The sequence below is a fragment of the Juglans microcarpa x Juglans regia genome, chromosome 6D, assembly GCF_004785595.1.
Source record: "Juglans microcarpa x Juglans regia isolate MS1-56 chromosome 6D, Jm3101_v1.0, whole genome shotgun sequence".
Lineage (NCBI taxonomy): Eukaryota > Viridiplantae > Streptophyta > Magnoliopsida > Fagales > Juglandaceae > Juglans > Juglans microcarpa x Juglans regia.
The window spans coordinates 202,088-226,610 of record NC_054604.1 but is presented as its reverse complement, the minus strand read 5'-3'; the positions used below and the strand labels follow the sequence as shown (position 1 = coordinate 226,610).

General features: G+C 36.6%; 1 protein-coding gene and 1 long non-coding RNA gene across 2 annotated transcripts in view; one reads left to right on the top strand and one right to left on the bottom strand.

Annotated features, from left to right (window-relative positions):
* Nucleotides 1-10,431: 10,431 nt before the first annotated feature.
* LOC121234408 (protein MEI2-like 1) lies at nt 10,432-19,260 on the bottom strand. The gene is given in 15 exon segments (XM_041130340.1): nt 10,432-10,974; nt 11,077-11,256; nt 11,360-11,428; nt 11,514-11,598; nt 12,086-12,731; nt 14,090-14,434; nt 14,585-14,667; nt 14,751-14,902; nt 14,982-15,098; nt 15,258-15,416; nt 15,512-15,942; nt 16,436-16,771; nt 17,705-17,747; nt 18,080-18,129; nt 18,132-19,260. Coding segments are annotated over 15 exon segments (2,874 nt in total). The 5' UTR covers nt 18,157-19,260; the 3' UTR covers nt 10,432-10,821.
* Nucleotides 17,741-24,523, top strand: part of LOC121234409 — a 21,446-nt gene continuing 14,663 nt past the window's right edge. Inside the window, exon 1 of the long non-coding RNA XR_005934388.1 lies at nt 17,741-17,880. This is a non-coding gene — a long non-coding RNA (uncharacterized LOC121234409). The remainder of the gene's footprint in view (nt 17,881-24,523) is intronic.

Below are 24,523 nucleotides of genomic sequence, written 5' to 3'. Positions count from 1 at the left end.
ATATTTTATTGTCATGAGTTAGCAGTCGAAATCAGTCTCAACATGCTTTTCACATGACTATTATGACACATTCTCACACCACTTCAACAAGTATGGAAACAAGGCTTTTGGAGATGGAAGAACAGTTGAGGAAGAAGGATGTAGTAATGGAGGCACTCCAGCGAGAAAATGAGAGCCTTAGACGAAAAGATCAAGACTATGGTAAGGGCACCGCACCAGGCCACAACGAACAACCAGAAGGGCAGGCACACAATGCTGGTGGAGTGGGTATCGTGGAGGCGGAGAAGAAAGTGTTACACGATAAGTTATGCAGTCTTGTTGATAAATATGAAGAGATGGCCAAGAAGATGGGGGGGGGGGTGTCATCCTAGGTCGATCAATTGCTCAATCGCACAGATTTACCCTATAGTGCAGAGGTGATGGCCATGCCGCTCTTGCAAAAGTTCAAGGTCACACAGATAGAGTTGTATGACAATTCCTGAGATCCAGTAGATCACTTGAAAAATTATAAAGCACACATGACCCTTCACGGATTCCTTGGAGAGATAGCATGTCGAGCTTTCCCGTTGACGTTGAAAGGCGTGGCGAGATGCTGGTTCAGAGCGTTGTGGCCGGGGTCAATTGACCAATTTTGAAGAATTGGCCAAGCAATTCCTGATGTAATTCATGGCTAGCAGGAGGTAAAGATAACCCACAACATACCTCCTGACCATCAAGCATAAAGAAAAAGAGAGTTTAAAGGCATACCTCACCCGATTCAACAAAGAGCAATTAACCACTGATGATTAAGACGAGAAAGAGGAGATGAAAGAAGTAGGTAAAGACCCTCAAAGATTGAGCGAGCAAAGAACCTCGAAGAAAATTGGGCATAGCCAATATGACAAAAAGCGATAAAGGCGGGCACTCCCTCGTGGACGAGGTCTGAGATTCATTCACAGCAATCTGAATGTGCAATCAGAAGAAAGCCCGGACTAAGGGGAGGAGACCAGGTGAGGAGATGACAATGTTCTTGCACCTACCATCAGTCAGTCAGTCACTTGATGGAGGACTACTATACGATGAAAAGAAGATTCGAAGAGTTGAGGGGAAGTGGCGAGTTGGAGCGGCCAGTGGCAGAACATCTGAAACCCGTGAAACAAGTGCCTAGGCGAAGGACAGAGTGAGATTGAAATACTATTGAAGGTTCATCCTGTCAAGTTGGTGGGGGACGAGGGATCCATATAATAAGTGACTCTAGGTAGGAACACCATTACATGTCAAAACTCACTTTCAGAACCACCATTAATTTTTATTTTTTAATTAATTCTATTTTCATAACCTCCTATAATCACCTATAATTTCTAACAATCATATTCATTTTCATTCTCACAATCTAATAAACAAAATTTCATCACACAATATCAATATTATCAAAACAATTCCATCGATCTTTAATGCAACCAAGCTCATTCTCACAAACATCATCACTCAATGTAAAGAAGATTGGCTGCCATCATTTGAAGGCTATACAAGGCTTTGATAACAACTAACGCAAAATAAGAGTAATGAATAGGATGGTAACCAACCTATAAAACTATGAACATCCTAGAGGCAGCCATCCTAGTTGCTGCCCACATTCTCAAACACCCATATTTGTGATCCAAAATAACATAAAGCCACAAAATAATCATGGGCTATAACCCCAAAACAAATACAATCACAATATACAAAACAACCCCAAAATGTTTCACTAACAAAAGGCTACACATCTTCAAAAGATGAAGATAGAGATGGAGATGAAAATCGCTTCCTGGATTTCTCAAAAACCTCTTTTGAAGATTCAAGAAATACTCTCGTTGCATTCCATTCATGCCAGTAAGATCCATCTTCATTATCTCCATATCGATCTTCCTATTCTCCGTATCATTTCTCCTCTTTTTCTCCGCTAGTAATTGAGCCCTATCAGCATCCAATTTACTGGTCACTTGTCTTCTTTCAGACATGAAGACAGCTCTACCATTTGTCATGCAATTTAAGGCCTCAAAAAATTCTTAATCGTAAGATTCTGCAGTCTTCCTTTTTCTCTCCCTTTCTTTCTCAGCCTTCTTGCCTGGAGGTCTCTCAAAAAAGACCTCTACGTTGTCATCTATCGCGTTGTCTCCTAGTGGAGTCGACTCTGTGTAGCAGGACGTTTCCCATGTGGTTTCCTTCTTATAGACAACATGGACACGTGTTATTGCCATTTTGGTTGGTGTCTCAATAGACACCAACAATGTTCCATGTTGTATGTGGCCTTCTCAATCTCTCTATACATGATTTTAGCTCTTTCAATCTAAATATGCGAATGTAACAAGAATGTGAGAATAGAATTTCAACAAGAAGATTTAGAATGAAATTTAGTTAGAAGCTCATACCTTGTCCTGCTCTGTCGCACCACTTGGATGCAAAGATTCTACTTGAGCCACAGCAGCACAAAATTTATTTGTGCATTTTTGGATCACCGACCATCGATTGGTCAATGACCCCCCAGAACGATTTGTCATGCTAGTATTTTTATGCTCATTGTAATAATTGCTAATTCTCTCCCACATTTGAGAATATTTTTTATCCGTCTCTCGTATAGCATCCATGCTAATATTGAGCCAAGTCGACATGAGGAGATTGTCTTCCTCTACGATGAAAGACACACCTCATTGTGTTTTCTTACTAGGTGACCTTTTTTCACCTTTCAATAGTGCTGCTTGGAGTCCAGCATTATCATGGCTACTAGTCATTACGGTTGTGGATCTCCTTGTTCACCACTTTGCAATAGAGTGGTAAATAATGGATCTTCATCAAATCTGGTGTCCATCCTTGATTCAAGTATAATTGTAAAAAATTAGGACTAGACCCATAAACACTGCTACTGAACAGCAACCACAATCTCAAGTATTCACACATAATCTCATGCAAGCAGGTCTAATCAAACCATTGCTTAAAGACAATACTTGATTTCAGAAAAATAGGTATATTAAACATTACAAGCAGGGCTAACATTTACAAACAAGAAATACGTTAGAATGAGCTGACCAACTATTCAAAAAAATGGAACTGATCATTGAAGGATTCACTTAGCACTGTGGTACTGGGGTTGGCATGCTTAGCTACATTTATTGTTTAGATGGAAGTAAATTGAATCTAGTGCTATTTTGCTCCTCGATAATTTATTCTCATGAACTTATTTGTCTGATTTGACGATTTTATCGAGGTATATAATCATTTGGGTATATAATCATTTTATGGCATAAATATATCTGAAACTACAGGCTTTAAGCTTTTTAGTTGAAATGATGTTCTAATATGTTATGTCAGCCTGAAGGATTTCCCATATATCAACCTGAAGGATGTCTAATATGTTCCAATATGTTATATCTGAAACGACATGCCTTGTACCTAAAGGATTTCCCATATATTTTGTTTTCATTTTTTTTTTAGATTGTAGCTTTCTAAAGGTCATTTCATGCACTTCAACTATACTTGACTTTCCCTTTTCAATAGCGCAAATCCATTACTGATGCCATTTAGCTTTCCCTATATGGGTTGAGATTAAGCTCCTCAAAAAGAATTTTGATTAGATGACTGCATTCAATGGGCAAATTTCATTTTCCCTCTTTTTTGGGTCTTTTTTCCTCCTCTTCCCTTTCTGTTTGTAACTCTATATTGTAGCTATTTGGTAATATTTTTTGGTGCTTACTTTTGAGCATCTCTCTGTTTCAATCCCACTTTCTTGGTCTCTATACTGCATCTTCCCAATTAGTTTTTTCTTTTGTTCATCTTCTTAGATTTTCATAGTTTCAGTGCTACACAAACACAATCATAGTAGAGAGAGAGACTTGTTTCTCTAAGAAAGGACCATCAAATGATCCGACAATACATGGTGGAGAGAAGGGAAATTCTGGATGGAATGCCTGCGTATTTCAGCATCCAATTTTTTTTCCTTGCATCTTTTAACGCACTCCTCACATTTTGGTATCCTCTTCTTTACAAACATGAAGACAAGCGAGATCAAAGAAAGTACCCAAGATCATAATTACAAACATGTTTCAAACTACCCGAGACAATTTTTCAAACTTCAGGGGAATTCAAGAAACTCAACCCATGCTCCAAATAATTCAATCGACAGTTCGGGAAACTCAAACAACATCAACAAAATCAAACCCAAACAATAAAATCAAAAGTAGAATCAAGGCTAGGGTTTCAAATCAAACCCAAACAATATCAACAAAATCAAATCTAAACAATAAAAATCAAGAGTGAAATTTCGGCTTGGGTTTCGAATCTTACCGTGTGCTTGTCGTGCTGGAGAAAAGCTGCCGTTGTGCCATGCTGGAGAGTGCCGTTGTAGGAGAGAATGGTTGCGGAAGAAGAGAAATGGGGAAGAAGAGAGAAAAAAAAAAAAAAAAAAAAAAAAAAAAAAAAAACTAGAAGATGAGAAAGAAGGAAGAGACGCGGGAGAGGGAAGAAGAGAAGAAGAGAAAAAAAAATAGAAGAAGAGACCGGAGGAAGAGACGCGAGAGAGAAATAGGGAAGAAGAGAAGGAATAAGAGAACAATAAACGCGGGAGAGGAAGTGGGAAGAAGAAAGAGAAAGAAATCGCGAGAGAGAGATACCCGAAATTAATAAACAATGTATTTGGAGGTGAAACAGTGCTTTTCATCTTTGAAGAAAAATATGAAATTACTGTAGATAATATTTAGGATGAAAAATATTTGGCTAATTCAATGTGAGCTTGATAAAATTAGTTAAATTTAGAGATGAAATGTTATTTGACGAAGCCAATGTGGATGCTCTTAGGACTTCAAGTTGCATGTGATGAGTCAACCATCACCCTCACTCAAACATGCTATTTACTTTCTCTTCTCTAGAAATTTGGTCTGGATTGTGTTAAACCAATGTCCACCCTGTTGGCTTCCAGTGCTCCATTGACTGCTATTGACAATGTGATCCTGTCTGATCCAAGATTTAATTAGCGCCTCATTGGTTCTCTACAGTACCTTACTTTGACACGTCCTAATATTTCCTATGTTGTTCACCATGTCTATCAGTTCATGCAAAGGGCATGAGACACTCATCTCGTTGTCATTAAGTGTATCTTTCATTATCTCAAAGTAATCTCGTTCTTAATTTTGTTCAAGCTCCTCTCACTGCACTTTGTGGCTCTTGTGATGCAGATTGGGCCGATTCCAGGGATGATCATCGCTCCACCACTTGTTATCTTGGGGAGCCAAGAAGTAGGCCACTATATCTAGTTCCATAGCCGAGGTCGAGTATCATGCATTAGCTACAAACATAGTTGAACTTATGTGGTTCATGAACCTTCTGAAGAGCATTGGGTATTACTTTCCTTCCCTTATGTTGTATTGTGACAACATCAGTTCTATCAGCATGGCCAAAAACCCTATCTTCCATTATCGCATGAAACATATTGAGATCGATGTCCATCTTTTCAGGAACAAGTAGCTTGTGGTGTTCTTTCTCTTGCACGTATCTCATGTCCCAATCAAGTTGTAGATATCTTTACAAAATCGTTATGTACTCCCAAGTTTGTTCCTAACCGTAGCAAGCTCTTTATCAGTCTAGTTCCGCCTTGAGCTTTAGGGGGGATGAAGGTATAAGCTCTCCAATATGCTGTCATGATCTTCTCTCCCATAATCTCTCCCATGATTTTCTCCCATTCTGTCATTTGTATATCCGTTACCTTTCATGTATAGCAGAATATATAGCCATGTGTGTTAGCTGTACATAGTTGTTAATCACTTTTGTAACCTCAATTTAAATGAATACAATGCCTAAGAACAAGGCAAGTTTGCTTTTCTACAAATATGACATTGTAGCCATCTTGATAATTTCTTTTTGGGGTTTCTCATTTCTAAATAGGGATCAGTTTTTGAAAGTGCTCAATACCTCGGCAAGTATCATGGGAAGGCAAAGTGCTCGCCACTTCGACGAGCAATGTGAAAAATTAAAGTGCTTGACACGACAACGAGCAGCATGAAAAGACAAAGTGTTCACCCCAAGTCGTGAACTACTGAGAGAACAAAGTGTTCGCCCTCTAGGTTAACGCCGTTGAGAGCAAAAGTGCTCTCTCAAGGGAAACACCACTAAAATGCAAAGTGCTCGTCCCCAAGTGAGAACCGTTGAGAGCACAAGTGGTTTCCATCTTAGCAAACATCGTGGAAAGGCAAAGTGCTCACCCATAGGCTAGTATTGCAAAAGCAAATATGCTCGGCCCTAGGAGAGCACCACTGAAAGGCAAATTGCTCGCCACTGGTTCAACATCGTAGAAAATTCCTTGCAAAGTGCTCACCACTGGGCAAGACTGCGACAGAGAAGCAAGCCATTAATATATATATATATACAAAAACAACAGAGACAAGGAAAAGTCGAAGCTGACTGAAGAAGAAGAGAATGAAGGGAATGGAAGAATCAGAGTAAATTGCACAATAATTAAATTATGCAAGCACAAAATAAACAGGCGGTTAAACCGGCCATATGCATGTATGAGTATGCAAAATTAGTTGTAATAAACATATAAGTTTTATTAAAATTAACAAGTTTAAAGTAATTACAGGTGTAAGGTAGTACAGATTTGCACTTACAGAAATCAGAGTAAATAAGGAGACTCAAGATTAGGGAGAGAGGATAGTAGTGTTTCTCTCGAATGTGAGTTCTGCCTTAGCTCAAGGTAAGATTCTCCTTTTATAACATAAGGAGTTTCTGTTTACAATCATTAAAGTAAAACAGTAAATCAATCCGTGCCTAAACAATTATATATATATATATATATATATATATATATATTATCCCACATGCACGTTTAATGGAAAATCAAGCACATTCCTTACATGTCCAATAAAGATCCTTAATTTGCTAAGATTAAATAGCAAGGACGCACGATATGCACAATATGTAATACCCTATAACCTCCCGAACTCCAGATCGATGATCCCTAATTTACTAAGGTTAAATAGCAGGGACACATAATATGTAATGAGAAATGATAGACTTACTACTATATAACAATTATATATAGTTGCCTAAGTTGGCTGCCACAAAGCTTTAATTTGGCATTGAAAATCTAGTTAAGCTAGCACGGCTTGGCTAATCTGACTCTCAATCTTGATTAAACTTTAGATCGGGAATATTGGTATATCAATACAAAAAGGGAAAAATCTACTTAATTTCGACTGTTTTATAGAAAGAAAAAATTACAGCCTTCAACCAACAAGTGTTTTATAAATCTATCAAAATGAACATATTACACTAGTAATTATTTAAAATTTTTGATAAAACAGTACTCTCATTCAATATTAATCACTCAAATGGATAAAAAATATGTGACAAATTAAAGTGGATAACATGAGTCGCGTGACACAATTGTATACGAATAATGCATATTACAACTATTTTAAACGGCATTATTTTATCCATTACTCGAATAAGGTTTCGGTCTGAGGTCTCTCTCGCTTTGATCATTTTCTTGTGGCTGTCGTTCTCTCATATTGTATCGTTCTCTCTGTTAAGTCTACCTTCAAAATTGCAAGGTTCGTAATCATCAATAATCGAAGGTAAGGATGATCTGAACTATAAGGGTTAGGGCTTGTCGGGTGGTTGTTGGATTTGGAGATTTTTGGACCGGTCTTAGTCAGCGCCAGCTCTTCTATTAGGCAACTTAGGCAATTGCCTAAGGCCCAGCAGCCCCAACAAAAAATAAATAAATAAAGTAAAATTTTTAAAAATAAAAAAAAAAATAAAAAAAATGTTAAGTATAAATTCTAAATAGACAAATTATGCGTAGGCCCTTTGTAAAATGGACTCCACTAAAAATATAATTTTCACTTTTTCAAGATAGTGTCTACCTTTTTACAAATATTTAAGCGAGACTTGCTTATTTAAGACTCGTACAAATCATTTCTCTTAGGAGTTTAATAGTATCTCATATAATAAATATTTCATCTCCTTCTAAGAATACACTTCTCTTTTGTTATCATTAGTTTAATATATAATGTAAAATTTATAAATAGCAAAATCTAATTTTTCAATATTTATAAAAGATTTTTGTATAATCCTTTGAAGAGGTAATGACTTTTTTTTTTTTCCAAATGTGTAAGGGCTTATTCTAAAACACGTATTGTAAAACCAGATTTGATAAAATTGTCTCTAAATCGAAAATTTTCTAATAAAAACTAAGTCAGTTATTAGTTGAGAATGTGGTATAAAATCTTAATCAATAATTTTACTTTGTATAGGAATTATTTTTAAATTAAAATAGAATGTAAAAATTAAAATTAAAATAACTTTATTTAATTTTATTTTTTAAAATTAAAAAACCTCACTCAAAATTTCAGCCTGAGGCCGTTGAACCTACTGAGCGGGCCTTGGTCTTAGTTTTAGCATTTTTGTACGGTGGTTGTTGAACTGTTAGCGTTTTGCTTCTTTTTCCCAACTTGTATGAGAATGGTTTAATTGTACAACCCTATGCGTGAGGATGTTGGGGGAGAAACATGGTGGCTGAGTTGGAATGATACGTGATATTTGATGCCTTAATGTGTTAACTAATGGTTAATGTTCTGTAATATCTGGATGTTCTCGTCTTCTTTACTTTCACTTGTTCAGTGTTTTAACCAAAGAATTTTTTTTTTTTTTCTCTGGGTTACATAAAACGTTCGGTCATCATTATGTAGAAGGCGAAGCCTCCTGTAATGCTGCAAAAAGTTGTTTGACTTGTTAGTTTCTTGTCATACTAGTTCATATCCTCTCATGTATTGATATGTGCCTTGTTTTCAGCTGGGAGAGGATAACCCAACAGATTGGGTAAATTAAGATTTTGATTCCCTTTCACTTGGCTTAAGTTCAATATAAAATACATTAGCAACCTCACTTCCTCCATAATAGGACTGCAAAGACTTCCTGATTCCAAAAACATGCTTATATATATATATATATATATATATATATATATATGGGCCCATGCATCTAATTACTCCATGAGCAGGTCCCAGTATAAATTCCTCATATCCTCCATTATTTTCTATTTTAATCCGCAGTACCATGTTAATAAGATACAGGAAGGCAGCAAATCAAGGGATCAGATATAGCAGCAACAAAAAAAAAAAAAAAAAAATATGGAATGCATATGTTCCTTTCAGCTTTAACTTTGTTAATGTCTAGCTGAGCACTGATAGAAAACAATATTGAATTGAACTCGACTTGCTGTTATAGCCTTGTTCTCTTCTGATTATCCTTTCGGTGATTATTATAGGTATATCACACGGGCAAGTTGCAAGCATTTCTTTTGTTAACGCGACAAGCATGAGACGAGTAATGCCCTTATTGGGTACATCGGTAAGTCCTTAAAAGTGACATTGTTTTCTCTACTTCTATGAACGGTGGTCATATCAACTTCTTGGTGTGGAAGCAAAGGATATATTTACCCTAGAGAAGTATTTGCAAGATTATTTCACAAACATATTGAAAAAGCTGAAAGATCTCAAGGCACATGAGTCCAAGCAAACTGACATACACTTGTGAATGAAAACCACTTTGTAATTGTAAATGACGCCATGCATTTATTTTACAAGGTTGATACCTGATAACTTTCCTCTTCCTCTAATATAGCATGGGGTGATAAATTTAGTATAGCAGGTTGAGTTGACAGAATATATTTGACACGAACAATTTGTGCAGCTTCATTTCTGTTAGCCATGCATTGTGAATTCTTCTGACCATTTTAAGTTCTTTTTTTGTCGGAGAAAATCCTCCCTGTTGTGACGTTTTTCTTTAATGGCAGAGGGTGGGTTTGATGTACTATTCCATGTCTTTTCTAAATTAACGGCGGTGGGTCGACGTTCATTGTAAGTTGATCATCGGGACTCACCTATCCATCTTTTATTTCCCTCACTTCATATACTAATAACCATGTACATCTGGTATGTCATAGAGAGTATGAGTGAGATGATGAAAAGGTATGCACCTGATGGAAATAACTGTGACAAATGTCAGTACTCCATTGGAGGGTCTCATATGGGTTGTAGAATCTGGAGATTTTCTTCCACATTTACGTTGGGGATGCCCTCTATGCACTCACTCGGCCTTTTCCCACACATTAATGGGTTTTTTCCTTGAAATTAGCTTTTCGGACCCATTTCATTCAGCTAAATTGATTTTGACGTATAGATATTTATTTGGTACCGCAGGAGCCAATTTGCAAGAGAGTAAAATAGAATCAAAATGCAATATTTGATACTCGAATGAAGCTCAAATTTTCCCGAAAAAATGATTCAAATTAAAAAAAAAAAAAAAATACATATATTTTTTTATGAAGTGATATAAGTCATAATTGACTGGTTGTAAAATGAGCTGTGTTCGTATGTATCATCATTCCAACAATCAACTTCACACAAAGACAAGGAATTCAAGAAAACAAAATGGAGATTAATCAGGCATATCGACATTAACTGGTTACTGCCCCCCCAACATGAACTGCCCGTGAACATTTACCTCAGGGAACTTGTGTCCAATCTGAGATTGTTCACTCAAGACAAGCCAAAATTTAGAGACTTGGGTAAGCGATTCTCTATACTCATTGGTCCAATGTGATTAATTTAGTGAGACAGAAAAATAAGAAGACCGCTTGGTAAAGCTGGCTCCAGTTCCCAAAACCTGTAGTAGAACTAGTACTGGTTCTTTGCAGCCGGAAAAAAAGTTGTTAGAATAGGGGTGATACGAATTGGGGTTAATGTGATTCTGTACTCCAATACAGGGTTCGTTCTAAAGTTAGTGCTTTCAGGCAAATTGGCTGGGTCAATCGAAGTCCTTTGAAGAATCCGATCCATTGGAATATTCCTCTCTATTTGCAGAAGTAGAAGGGCTCCCTTGGTTGTGGTTTTCCTCATTGCCACTAGTTCGGGGTCTGCCTGGTCTTGAACGAATATTAGCACCCATGGGGAAGGGCTCCTGCAGATACATGAAATTAGGTAAGTTTGGTCATGAAGCAAAATTAACCAAAAGGACAATGTTATATTAGTATACAAGTGGATGATATCATGATAATCCTACTAGATCACCAGCATTTGGACCGTCAGTATGAAAGAGAATAGGACGGCAACGTTTATCTTCATTCATCAAGCTTGAATTCTGAAAATGGGCAATAAGAGCAGCCTTTCCCTGAATCCTAGCATATGCAAGGGATGCCACCTTTTCACTATTAAACTTTTCCCATTTTTTACCATTGAATGCCTGAAAAATGGCATTTGTCAATCCCTTGCGCTTTACCAATAACTAACAGAATTACAACTAACAGAATGTTACAGGTATATACATGATAACTCGAAACTCAAACCTGATGGAATGAAATTATCTGTCGAGGATCAGTCATATTGATGAACGCATAGCCCACATTGCATTTGTTCTGTTGAAAATACAGCTAAAGTTGGTGAGGAATATAAATGAGCTTTCTTACCCAAACAATTTGATTCACCAAAACATATACTTGCCTTGAAGTCAATTGGCAAATAGATAAAATCATAGGTTCCCCGACAGTGCTCATCTATTGCAACCAAAAGCATCTTAGAAGTATACCTGTGAGAAAAACATTACCTCAACCTAAAGAAATGAAAAAGGGGGAGGATAAAATGGCAAAAGCACCGAAATGAATTCAAGACCCATAATTACTACTGCTGCTAAAACTATTACACACGGTTAAATTACATGACCAAGACAAAATATGCATGATATCCTGCAATCATTGTGTTTCCAAAGCAGAAATCAAAGAGGTGACCCCACCAAAAGACTAGTGGCCTATTTGGGGTGGAATAATTTTTTTTTTTTTTTTTTTCCTTTTGTCAGGGAACCTCTCCAAGGCAAGGCCCTTCGGACCCACCCCTGCAGAGTAAACCCCGATCCCGTGCACCGCAAAGACAGATTATCTACAAGAACATCAAGATATTTTAACACTACTGTTCAAGCAAAGGAAAGATTCATCAGAAGAAATGTTGTAAAGACGGATAGAGGACAAAAGTAAAATGCACAAAATAGGTCGAGATATTTTTAATGATCATTGACATACTTGTTGGGAATGTTCTTTATCATCAGTGTTGTGCGGCTGTCTTCCCCACGCAATATACGGTCAATATCAAGTTCAAATTGTTTCTTATCAGCAAGATAATTTGCTTCATTTCTACGGTGAGAAAGGCTTCTTGCACGTTCACTGGGTGACTCAAAAGATGTAGGCATTGAAATCATCGGGATCCTCTCAGGGAAAATATGGCAGATTTGCTTAGGAGAGTGATGACCAGCATTTGTCAACATGTCAGGGCAATTTCTGCCAACATGAGAAAAGGTACTGCGAGAAGAAATTTCTATTGGATGCAATTGAGAACTGCAAGGAAAACCCACACTCCCAAGAGAACCCAAATGAAAACTAGAAGCTTCAGGAGATTCCCCCAGATAGGAATGCCGCTTATCCCAGAGAGAAGGATTTACAGCTGGTGCCGATCCAACATGGCAGTGCACAGGAGACGTGTTCAGCAATTGGTGTGATCCTCTCGGAAATCCAGGCATTTGTGGAAGGTGATGAGCAGGAACACCCATGGCAAATGAAGGTGAATCCCCCCAAATCAAGGGACTTGAAGGATGTTGCTGATACGAGTTGTTCCATGTGAAGTGATGATGTCCATGAAGGGGATAACTCCCATTTCCTGAGGAACCAAAAACTATGGAGAAACACTTTGTCAACACCAAAAACAAATGGCAAAATAAATCTACAATGAGGTTATCATAATCAACCAAGATTAAAAGTTTGAAGAGAAGCAAATTCAACTTCATCTGTAATGCTTTAGAACTCACTATGGGCTAAGTTTCATTGGTATGGAACCATAGTTGAATGATATGACATATATGAAAATTCCCATACCTAATTTGTCGAGTGTAATTTTAAGTAAGACACAGGAACAAAGATATGGCAACTAGATGACCAATTCCTCAAAAGATTGTATAATTTGCCTTGACTGAAGAACAGTAGTAAATAAGACTAGAAATTTATAGGGTCTGTAAAATGGTGGGACTGACGATAACATATTTGGATGGATGTTTTTGGATGTTTGGGAAGAAACTCTCTAGGATGTCAAAAACCATGGGTTTTTGGTTTTTGACACCCTAACATGCACAAAAGCTCCAATGGACTAACAAAAATGTTTTCAGATTATTAATTATACTTTCAAAATGTACTGATTCAAAAAAAAAGAATTATATTTCCAAATGTAACTGTTTAGATAGAATTCAATAAACCTGAAATGCAGACTACAAGAGTGGTTGCAACAGATGATGACCTAGAGGTCCCAGCTTCAAACCACCCAAAATCAAGTAAAGAAGAAGTGTATTTTGAAAATTCATGAACAGTTTATTTAACTTAAATCTGAATAGTTAATCTAAAATATTGGAGAGAATATTGACATTGGGACATAACTAGAATATTCTATTTCTTATTTTTTTTATTGGCAACGTGTATCCGTGAACAAAGCCTCGACTAATCTCAGCCCCGAGAGTGTGAATGTGGAGTTTCGAACCTAAGACATCTAGTTTATACAGCTCGCCCCAAGATCACTAAGGCACGTGTTGGGGTTTATTATTATTTTTCATTCCAAGATGCATCAAGAACATCCTGCAATGTGCTGTGCACCCCCAGGATTACTCGGGACTTTGTTCAAGGATACCCAATGCGAATTGAAAAAAAAAAAAAAAAGAACATCCTACAATGTGGAAAGCCTGTATGTTGTAATTTATGACCTGTTCATGCCTACCTTCCTGCAGGACTCATAAATTCTCCTTACAGAAATATGTTTGACTACTGCCTGATACCATCTTAATGGTAGTCAAGCAGATGCCAAAATCTAAAATATGCAGCAAATGTAAAATTTCAAACAGGCCAATGGCTCTTTGGCCTGATGGAACCTCCACCCAACCCAAGTACAGGATGGCGTGGGGGCATCTGAGAGTCGAATCCCCCTAAGCCCAGTTGCTTGGAACAAAAAAGTATATTTCAAACAGACTACAGGGCAATGAAATAACTTACCTCCTGCATTGGGTTCCATTGTGCGAATGTTGGAACTCACTTCGATAATTTGCTTACTGTCAATTCCTTCAGCCACTTTGGGACCGAGACTGACAGCCATATGGCTTGAAGTTTTGCATGGACTACCATTGACTGAATTATCAAGATACTCCGGAAAGGAATGAGGATGGAAACTGGGAATGCATTGGTTGGAAAACTTTATTTCATTTAGAGACTGATTTGAATCACAAATGCCAAATTGTTTGCCAATGGATGCCACTCTCACCGGAGAGGGCAAGTTATTCGGAACACTTGAACTCCTGTGAGAGAATACATTTTCAACATATGAACTCACAGGTGATCGGGCTGCAGAATGTAAACTATGGTTAGATCCATTATCTGCACAGTGAGATGCGATACACTTGCCGTAAAATATTGAGAGATGGCAAGAAAAAGGTTTTGCATTTTAAGAAGACCTTGACTGATGCAGATATCATTTGCAGGCAGAAATCATACCTGTGCATACTGGTGATAAATTTTTACAAGGGCTTTGGCAAACATTACGTCCATCTTGCTCCTGCTCGAACTGTTCCATCACACTGCAAAAAGGATCTTAGTTCCTATATATCCACTTTAATGATGGCCGTTAGGAAATAAGATGAACAGTGTAAATAGGCGGTACCACCATCTTGCAATCCCTGGATGGCTTGGTTCAACCTTGATCTGTTTGCCAGCAATATCACTCCTATTCAGTGCACGAAGAGCAGATTCTGCAGCTCGAACATCATAAAACTCTATGAACTTTGGGTGACACTTGTGTGGAATATCAAAGATCTGCAAACCACAAACGTGAAGACAATATAAATATTATAACATCGTTTATGTAAGTGAAAGAAGGGGGCAACAATGTTACTTCTTTGATTTCTCCATAAAAGCCAAAAATCTGGCGAAGCTCATCATCTGAAACAGAGGAATCAAGGTTGAATACAGCCAGGGTGCCTTGGTTAATATCCCTCTCTGAAGGATTGTCCTGACACATCAGCAAAAATCAAGCAACAGCATATCAGATTATGTCACAGGCAAAAATAAGTAGAAAAACGATGATGATCACAGCAGTGAAAGGTGTTAGTTTAAGCAACCGCCAAAACAGCATGATACAATTGAAACAGCATAAAAGTAACCACCATACCTTTGGTATCGAATAATGTATGTCAAGTTTCCTACGCTTCAATGGCTTATTTTGAAGTGCTTTCTTTGCATTTTGAGCTGCCCTTATGTCATAGTAAGAAACCATAACAAACCCACGATGCCTGCAGGCAGTATACAGCGTTCGAATATCTCCATGTTTCTGACAGAACAAAACACAGTAGTCAATTGAACTTTCCATGACTCAGTTGGAAGAAATCCTAATAGAATGCCAAAATGTAAAAGAGTAACATGCACCTCAAAAAAAGCCTTCAATTCAGATTCCTCAACATTGCTATTTATATTTCTCACAAAGAGTGTTCTAGATGGGTGTTCACCAAAAGGGTGTTCACCAACAATTGAGCTATTAGAACCCACTTGACCATTGGAAAGGCCCCTGAGATAATCAAAATTCCTTTGCCCCATATACATGCGATCATCCCCTTCTAATTCCATACCTCCCCCACTGCTGAACAAATCATAATCTTCGAAGTCATCTCCACTATTGGCATGAGCACTACATGCCAGCTCATCAATCATGCCAGAAAACAGGTCATCTTCATCAGGAAGGAAATTTCCGCTAGTTTGGGCCTCAAGTTCTTCAATAGATTCAAACAGCTCTTCATCATGGTGGGAAAAAACAGCACTAGCAGGCTGATGAGATGGAACCTCATTCCCCAAAATTCCCACTGCATCCAAGCATCCACATTTATGGAAAATGCACGGAGCAAAATATCCATTATATCAAACAAATGCAAATGAAGTCATTGGCTTTAAAAAATGAAAGAAAAAAGAAAACATTCAGTTGACCAAGAAAAACTAAGGAAGAGAGTGCAAAATCCTATGGTTATAAGAAGTTTCAGAGAGATTTTGAAGCCAGTTTATGAAAAGAAAAAACCAACTTTCTCACAAGATAAAACAAGTGAAATGTGGGACTTAAAGCAAGATTTTTCATAACAAAAGTTAAGTGGTCGGTTGTTGTGAGATATCGTCGTTATGTCAACTAATGAGCTTACTCAATTTCTATATGTATATGTTGACCATGAAACAATGGCATATTCAAACCAATAACTATGACAATTAAAATACCTAACTCGAAGGGAAAAACAAAAATAAAAAGACACTATTACCCATATTTAAGATATGAATGGCATATGATAAACATGGAAGATGAAATCTTACACTTTCTACTAAATATTTCAGACAATGAGCTTGAAAACAAACTACTTTCATGATTGGTGCCACTGATAACAGTCTTCTTCCTGTCCAAACTATGAGAAGGCAGCTGCATGCACGCATTTGACAACGATTCCATATGGTGATTCAGGGATTCCCATGAAGCATTGGATAAATCAGCTTCTTCTCCACCAGAACCTGTCTTTTTTCTTTGATCACTAGGTAGAATTGACTGTGGCAGTTCCAGAGTATCCACAGACTGTGCCCCTATAGGTGAAAGTTTTTCTAGGTGTGGTAAAGCATCCAACACGCTTCCAGGTGTTGCTACCACTCCCTTCATTCCTACTGAATGAAGACAAAACAATAAGAGGAACACCAACATGTTGGGAAAGCCCTGAGAAAAGATGCCTAAACTAAAAAACAGCAAGATATAAATTGAACCGTGCTAGAAAGTCACAACAATGAGCTCTAATCAGATTGATAGCTGCCAGCAAACTGTTGAAATACAACTCTCATCACAACTTTACCACAATGAAACACTTATCAATAAAACAGGATAGGATTAAACACACAGAAAAGGTAATAAAAAGAATCATCAAAGAAGCATATTTCCAGAATCTGTCACAGATGCATAATCAAAAGCGACTTATCTGTAAGCAAAAAACTAATATAGATAAAATAATATACATTCAACTTAGCAGTCCCCAAACATAGTTCTTGTACTAAAATCATTACTAAAGACAAATATACATTGAACTGGCTTTGACATATTTTGCAAAGAGTCATGGCCATAATTACAATTGCTCAGAAAGAAGTTGAACTTTCCTTTTTTCAAAACAAATTACCATGATATTGGCATATATAAAAAGATCATCTCCCAATGAGAAGACATACTTTTAAAGATTCCAATAAGGGGCCAAATGGCCAATTTAATACCTGGGGCAGACAAGGTGCTCCAAAAAATAACCAGAAGTTCAATTTACAGGTGATAGAATATAACGACCCTGTAGTTGCTTAAAACAAGGGTAACATGGCTAATCTCAGGTCTGCAAAACTCCAGCTTTCTCTAAATGGTTTTCAGCTTAAAATCGTGACCTTCAATGTATAGTGCCTGAATCAATCCGAGAATCTCCTAAAAGCACAATGGTACATACTAGTTTCTGGACTAGTGGTTTATGGTAATCTTTAAATTAAGTGTAGGACATCTGCATTCCCTCCCAAATTTTGAGAAGTTGATTTGAAGTGTAACATTATAGCTAATTATATAGTTCTCACCTCCGTGATGAGGCATGCCCTTGGGTTTCAGATATCCAACTTTCTGTCCAAAACAAGTTGACGAGTTACACAACCAAATTGAAAAAGGGAAAATTCCATACGCCACACTTTCATCCCATTATGTAAGATGTGGCACATTTATCACCATAGTGGGATGAAAGTGTGATGAGAGTATGGTATGCAGCATTACTCTTAAAAAAAACAGCTAAGCACGCGTGCCCGCACAAATAGGAGATAGAGAATATAATTGACAGCTAAAAGGAAAAGAAATTTACAATCAACCCGGAATTCCTTGCAGACTATTTGACAAAACAAATTATAAACGGGCCAAGGGAAAAATTGGGAGATTTCCGGGTACTTTTAGACTATAAATACCTCAGAAGGAAAAGAAATTTCTTCAAAGCAATGAGACGAGGCAGACACACCCTTTGATCCATTACTTCAAATGGCATACCGAAACTCCCAAACCAGAAACTTTAATAAGAGAGAGAAAAACTCTAAAGATTCTCACTTGCCCACTCTGTCTAGGCTGCATAGCTCTTCATCTGAAAAACAATTCTAAGTATTATCTACTTGACAGATGGTATTTCATGAAACTCTTAATAGCATTATCAAAAACCGATTATCTAAAATTTTGCATTATCACGGGTCATCCATAGAATCGGACCCCAGAAACCGAAAAATCCTCTTGCTTACCAACCAATGACCAAACATAAGTGCTTTTCTTGGTTTTCAAGAAAAGGCAAGGGAAAGGGAAATTGAGCAAAATTAAAAAAAAATATCGGCAAAAATTACCACTCAAGTGTGTTTTTCCCTCCACCCAGAAAAAAACACCGAAAAAAATCACAGCTTGCATAATTAAGCTTGGTATTCAATTTCTAACAAAATATGAAGATAAAAACCGATAAAAGAGGATATTAAAAAAGAATATAAACTCTTAAGTCATTGCCACAAAATGAGGAAAAAAACATATATTTGAAAGAAAACACAAATGAGAAGAGAATTTGACCTAATGTAACAGATTCGAACCTAAAAATACAAATTGACCATCATGTCGAATCTCGCTCCCTCTCACTCTCCTGTCTCTGTCTGGAATTTGGAAAATTGGGAGAAGAAAGAGGAACCAAAGGAGGAAAGGAATGAGAGAAGAGAAAAACAAAAAAGGGATCTGAGAGCATATGTGGATTAGTTAGAACCTGCATTTGCATTCGCTTGCAAGCTATCATTCACCACCATAACCAAAAGGAGAATTGGAAAGAGACGGAGACGGATGCAGACACGGAATATTTTCCTTTTTGCTGTTGTTTTTTATTTAAAAAAAAAAAATCTAACCCCGTTGCTTAAAAAAAATAAAAACAAAAAATCACAGATTCTTTTTATCTCTACGGGAGACTCGTAGAGCTCGGATGGTGAAAACGTCGAGATTTGGAGGAGGGATGAGCGAATTCCGGCGAGAATACGCTCGCCGGACACTCGCTGAGTTTGAGAGAGAGAGAGGGTGGGGGTGGTTGTTAGTTGGGTTTGAAAAAGACGACAAAATAGAAAAGAAATAGGCGCGCGGGGGACGCTTTGTGCCTGTCTTGCTTTTATTTTCGCTGGCTGGCTCCAAACCGATTAGATTTTACTACTACTGTTTCAGCTGTTCAGCTTAGCCACAGAGCCCCGCTTTATCTGAGACTCGTAGGGCCGCAGTGTTTGACAGTTTGTGTATGTTATGCTTTTGGTACGCACGGATTCGGGGACCCAACTCAAAGTCCCTCGTCAGCTCGGCTCTCCCCATGCTATTTATTATCCTTCTTTCGTTTGAGATTTTGTTTAAATGTTGAGTTAAGTTGAATTGGGTTGAGTTAAGTTGAAATGATAAAATATTATTAAAATATTATTTTTTAATATTATTATTATTTTAAAATTTAAAAAAGTTAAATTATTCATTATATTTTATATTAAGATTTAAAAAAATTATAATACTAAATTAAGATGAATTGAGAGGAGTTTAAATTTCAAACTTACCCTAACAGTTTACTTTTACAAACCTTTGTACGAACTTAAATTATGTTTGGATGTGGTCATCATTTCTATTCATTTTAAATCAAATATTGATCAAATTTATTATTTTTTAATTTTTTATAAGAATCTGAATTTATTTCAACTTATTTTATAGATTTAAATATATTTATATCAATTTATTTATATTTAAATACATCTCAATAAAACTCACAAAATATTATTATTTACAAATTAATTTAAATCATCTAAAATTATCTTAACTCGAAGGTACCCTCGATTCAACTAGTTTTATTATCTTAATATTACTTTCCACGGTTTTATATAATTTTAACAAGAGCCCCGACTACTTTTACCTATCCATCCATTATTTTGTCTAGTATAGTGTACGGTTCATGGTAATATTATAGTTAAGTTTTAGCAATTAGGGATGGGGTGCGCTTCTAACCGGTGCCTCCTGTAAGTGTAGAACAACGGAGACTAATGGAGTAGTGCCACGTAGGAGATACATGTTCTGGGTAGTGGGGTGTGCTGTAGAGAAACTTTAAATATTAGAGGTCTAAGTTCGAGACTCAATCCCCTCCCTCCCACCAGCACCCCCCCTCTCTCTCTCTCTCTCTCTCTCACTGAACCGATGAACCCTAACACCTCTCTCTCTCCTTCCTTCTCTCTCATTCCCTCTCCTTCATGAAACCCCCCTCTCGAATCAAACCCTAGCCCAACTCCCTGTTACGAATCCCCCTCTCTATCCTTCCCTCTCCTTCACGATCAAAAATGCAAAAATATTTTTTCTGAGTCATTTTTTTTTCTTTCATTTTCAAGGTAACAGAAACAACCATTTGACTGGGGAAGTAGACTAAGTGTTGCAGCTAGCATTGCTCATGGGAACCTAAAATCCACAAACATTTTGTTTGACAGAAATAAACATATGCGCATCAGTGAATATGGTCTAATGGTTGTTGACAACAATCTGAGTGCAGACCTTCCATATAGAACCTTCAAGAGTGATGTTTTTGCTTTTGGTGTGATTCTCCTGGAGCTGCATACTGAGAAGCTGGTCTAGAACAATAGTTGTTTCTTGCAATACTCTATGACCTTGGAGAGGATTTTGCTGGTCAAGTCAGGGTTCGTGAAGGAGAGGGAAGGAGAGAGAGAGAGAGTTTGGAGAGAGAGAGGCTAGGGGGTTTTCGTAGAGAGAGAGAGGGGGGGTCTCGACATAGTGGGTTCCCCTACAGTGCGGTGCATCAAGTTTGAAGATGTAGCCCTTACGTGGCTTGCATCTATTAGTTTCCATTGTTCTACACTTATAAGATACTCCGGTGAGAAGTTATTCTCATTAGGGATTGTTATTAGAAACAAAACATAGAGGATGCATGCTGACACTCACAAGTTTCATAAAACATTTATATCCGCATCTTACTTGGGAAATGATTGTTGCATAGAACAAAACACGGAACAAAATACAGAATATATAGGCCAAAAAAAATGTATTGTTCATGTAGTGATCATGTGGTGTTTATGAACAGCATGTACTGTTCATGTAGTGATGTATTGTTGTCCTGAGGATAATCTAATTTTACATCTTTGCAAAACCACAACATGCTTGATTGGGACCTAGCTAGATCGGCATAATTAACAGATAGATCTCGTTTGTTTTCGCATATGAGATAAGATGAGTTGAAATTAAAATTAAAAATTAAATAAAATATTATTAAAATATTTTTTTGTAATATTTTTTTTTATTTTGAAATTTGAAAAAAATTAAATTGTTTATTTTATTTTATTTGAAAATTTAAAAAAATTATAATAATTAGATAAGATGAATTGAGAAGTTTCTTGAAAATAAATGAGACCTTATGAAGCGTCAATTTTGTGAAAAGAAAAATGTGAATCTCTCTGGAAAAAGGTTCTCCTAGAGGTTGGTGCAGGAATCCGTCTACAATTTGCTTGCGTTAGGTATTTATTAGTTAAGAACTTCTAAGCAAACTTGATTCTTTCGAGTGTCGTGTACGAAATGGTTTTAATTTTGTAACAAAACCAAGTACGTACGTTTGAGAATTTACAACGATATAAGATCATCCTTCCGCTTGTCCACTCCAAGATGGAATGATATATAGTAATTCATGTATAGTTTTAAATGAATGCAACGGCCAGTTTGACATATACCATGCATTATATATAGTACTACAGTACTTTTTCTTTTCTTTCTGGTTAGCTAGGCGCGTAGAACAAGTTGATACACTTTCAATAATTAATATTTGATACTGGAATACTGGAATAAAGCGCTAGCTTTGTATTTCAGTTTCATCATCCATGTTTCGTGCATCCGAAAAAAGCTGGCAAAAAGATTTGTGTCATGTGTTTTAATGTGACATTAATTCATGACAACGGTGCAAAAACTTATCACAAAAATCCCCATCAAGAGGTAATGGTTTGTTACTAGGCGAGAGCTAGCTCCTTCATCATCCTCCACAACGGCCTTTCGAAAGGGTAGAGGATGGGGTTGTGAGCTGACTTTTCATACTGACATACACGATCGAGTTACAACGTCCTTGCAATTAAGGTTTTGTTGTTTTCACAATTCTTCTCAACTTATTTCATCTCATCTCATTTTATCTAATTATTACAACTTTATCAAATTTTTATATAAAATAAAATAAACAACTCAACTTTTTCAAATCTAAAAAAATATAATAATATTAAAAAAATATATTCTAAGTACAATATTTTATTCAACTTTTTAACTTTAATCTCAACTCATTTCTTCTAATCTTAACTCATCTCATATTATCTTATCTATGAAAATAAACGAGATCTAAATTAGCATGCAAGCTACCTTATAAAAGTTCAAGTCGACTTTAAAGCAACTATGTAAAATCTAAAATTTCAGTAGTTTTTAATAAAGTGATGCTATCCTGTTATTTAGTTGCAAAAATGATTGTAGAAAAAGTTGCATAAATCTTATTATTCTTGTTGGTAGTGGATACCCCATGATCCATGATGTGTCTACATGGGTGGAAAAGTTATTAATTAACTTTCTACCCCTACCACTAATTAACTTCATAGAAAAAATGTGCAGGTAGTGCAATATTGGCACAAACCTTTGGAAGGGAGAGTAAAATTGAATGTTGATGGTAATGCATTGAATAACCCAAGAAAATTTGGTGCATGAGGAGTGATTCGGAATGCACATGGTGATCTTATTACTGCTTTTGCGATTGATCTGGGGCATGGCTCTAATAACCTGGCTGAAGGAATGAGTCTTCTACATGGCTTACGCATTATTGCAAACTTAGGACTTGTGCATGTTGACTTGGAGCTGAATTCAATGATTGTGGTTCAATGGATTAAGGACTTGCGTTGTGGTCTTTGGTACTTTGAAGGGTTTTTTGGAGGAAATTCTTTCTATTTTGGCAGGTTTGAATTTTACAATTTCACAAGTTTATAGACAAGGTAATGCTCCGGCGGACTTTTTGGCACTCATGGGTGCTAATGGTTGTAGCTACATTTGGAATAATTTTCCTGATCTTCATTTTCTTCTAAAAGGCTTACTTAAAACAGATAAGTTAGGTCTTCCTTATTAGAGATTTCGATTTTAAAGTGCTTATTGTTTTTTGTTTATCGGGGTGATGTTATGTCATTTTAGTATCCTTGTATTTACAATTTTCCTTCACTATAAGTGAAGGCACTCAATAAAATCTAGAGGTTCCGCTCTCCTTTTATGAAAAAAAATAAAAAAAACTTCATAGAAGTTAATTAACCTCATATGTGAAAATTCTTTAAATAAGAGTTTTACATACATTAAATTAATGTGTATACAAAAAGTGTACGTACAAAAGAAAAGCTCTCATTTCTCTCTACGATTTCCGATAGAAACCATTTAGATATCTTAATCTTGAAGCATGAAACTTTTTTAAGAGACTCTAGTAGTCTTCTAAGTGATGTAGAAGTGCAATCACAAAAAAGTAATGTGGGTTGTAAGATCAATAAAGATCCAGCCTTGTGAAAATTTCGCTTATTGAGATAATTCGAATTAACCTTATTTAACATTGGTATTAGTTTCTATGCTGCTTGTTTTCGCCTATATGAATATAATTACATGTTGTTTGATGCTTTGGGATGAGTTTAAAATCATGTAATTGATAATATGCCATGATTAGTTTGTGTTTCGAATTTTTTATTAGAGGCTACGGTATGACATGTTCAAGGTTAATTTCTCTACATAAAAACATTCCTTACAATTTCATATATATGTCTCTTAAATTTGGTGAAATTTCGTTGCATATAGAATAATAAATTTGAAACCCTAATTTAAAGTTCATGTTTGGACCGTGACTTTGAGCCAATGTTTAACCAGCCAAATCTGATTTTCTGGAAATAAATTTTATATGGTTAGAAAGCTAGGTTCATGAGCTTTAATTTGACATATCATACGCTTAATTCAGACTTATTATGAGTAAGTTATGATCGATTGAAAATATGTGATTGAAATCGGAAAAAATCAAAAATTTGGGTTGAGGAAAAAGACGATGAACAATATTTTTTTAACAGTCCCACTCTCGAACACAGAGAGTGTGGTTCACCCTTAAACTTAAGGTGCATTTTTTCTCACTTGATCAACACACGTGCACATTAAGATGACTGAATTTTATATTTGGACGTCAGAAAACACCGTGAGAGGTAGAGGTGATGTACACTCTCCGCCACGACAAGTGAAGCAAAGACAAGCTAACCTCTAGAGCCAAAACAAAGCCACATGCATAGGAGGGTGCATGGGGGCACGTGCAGTAGCTTTCAACGTTCAATTTTTATCAT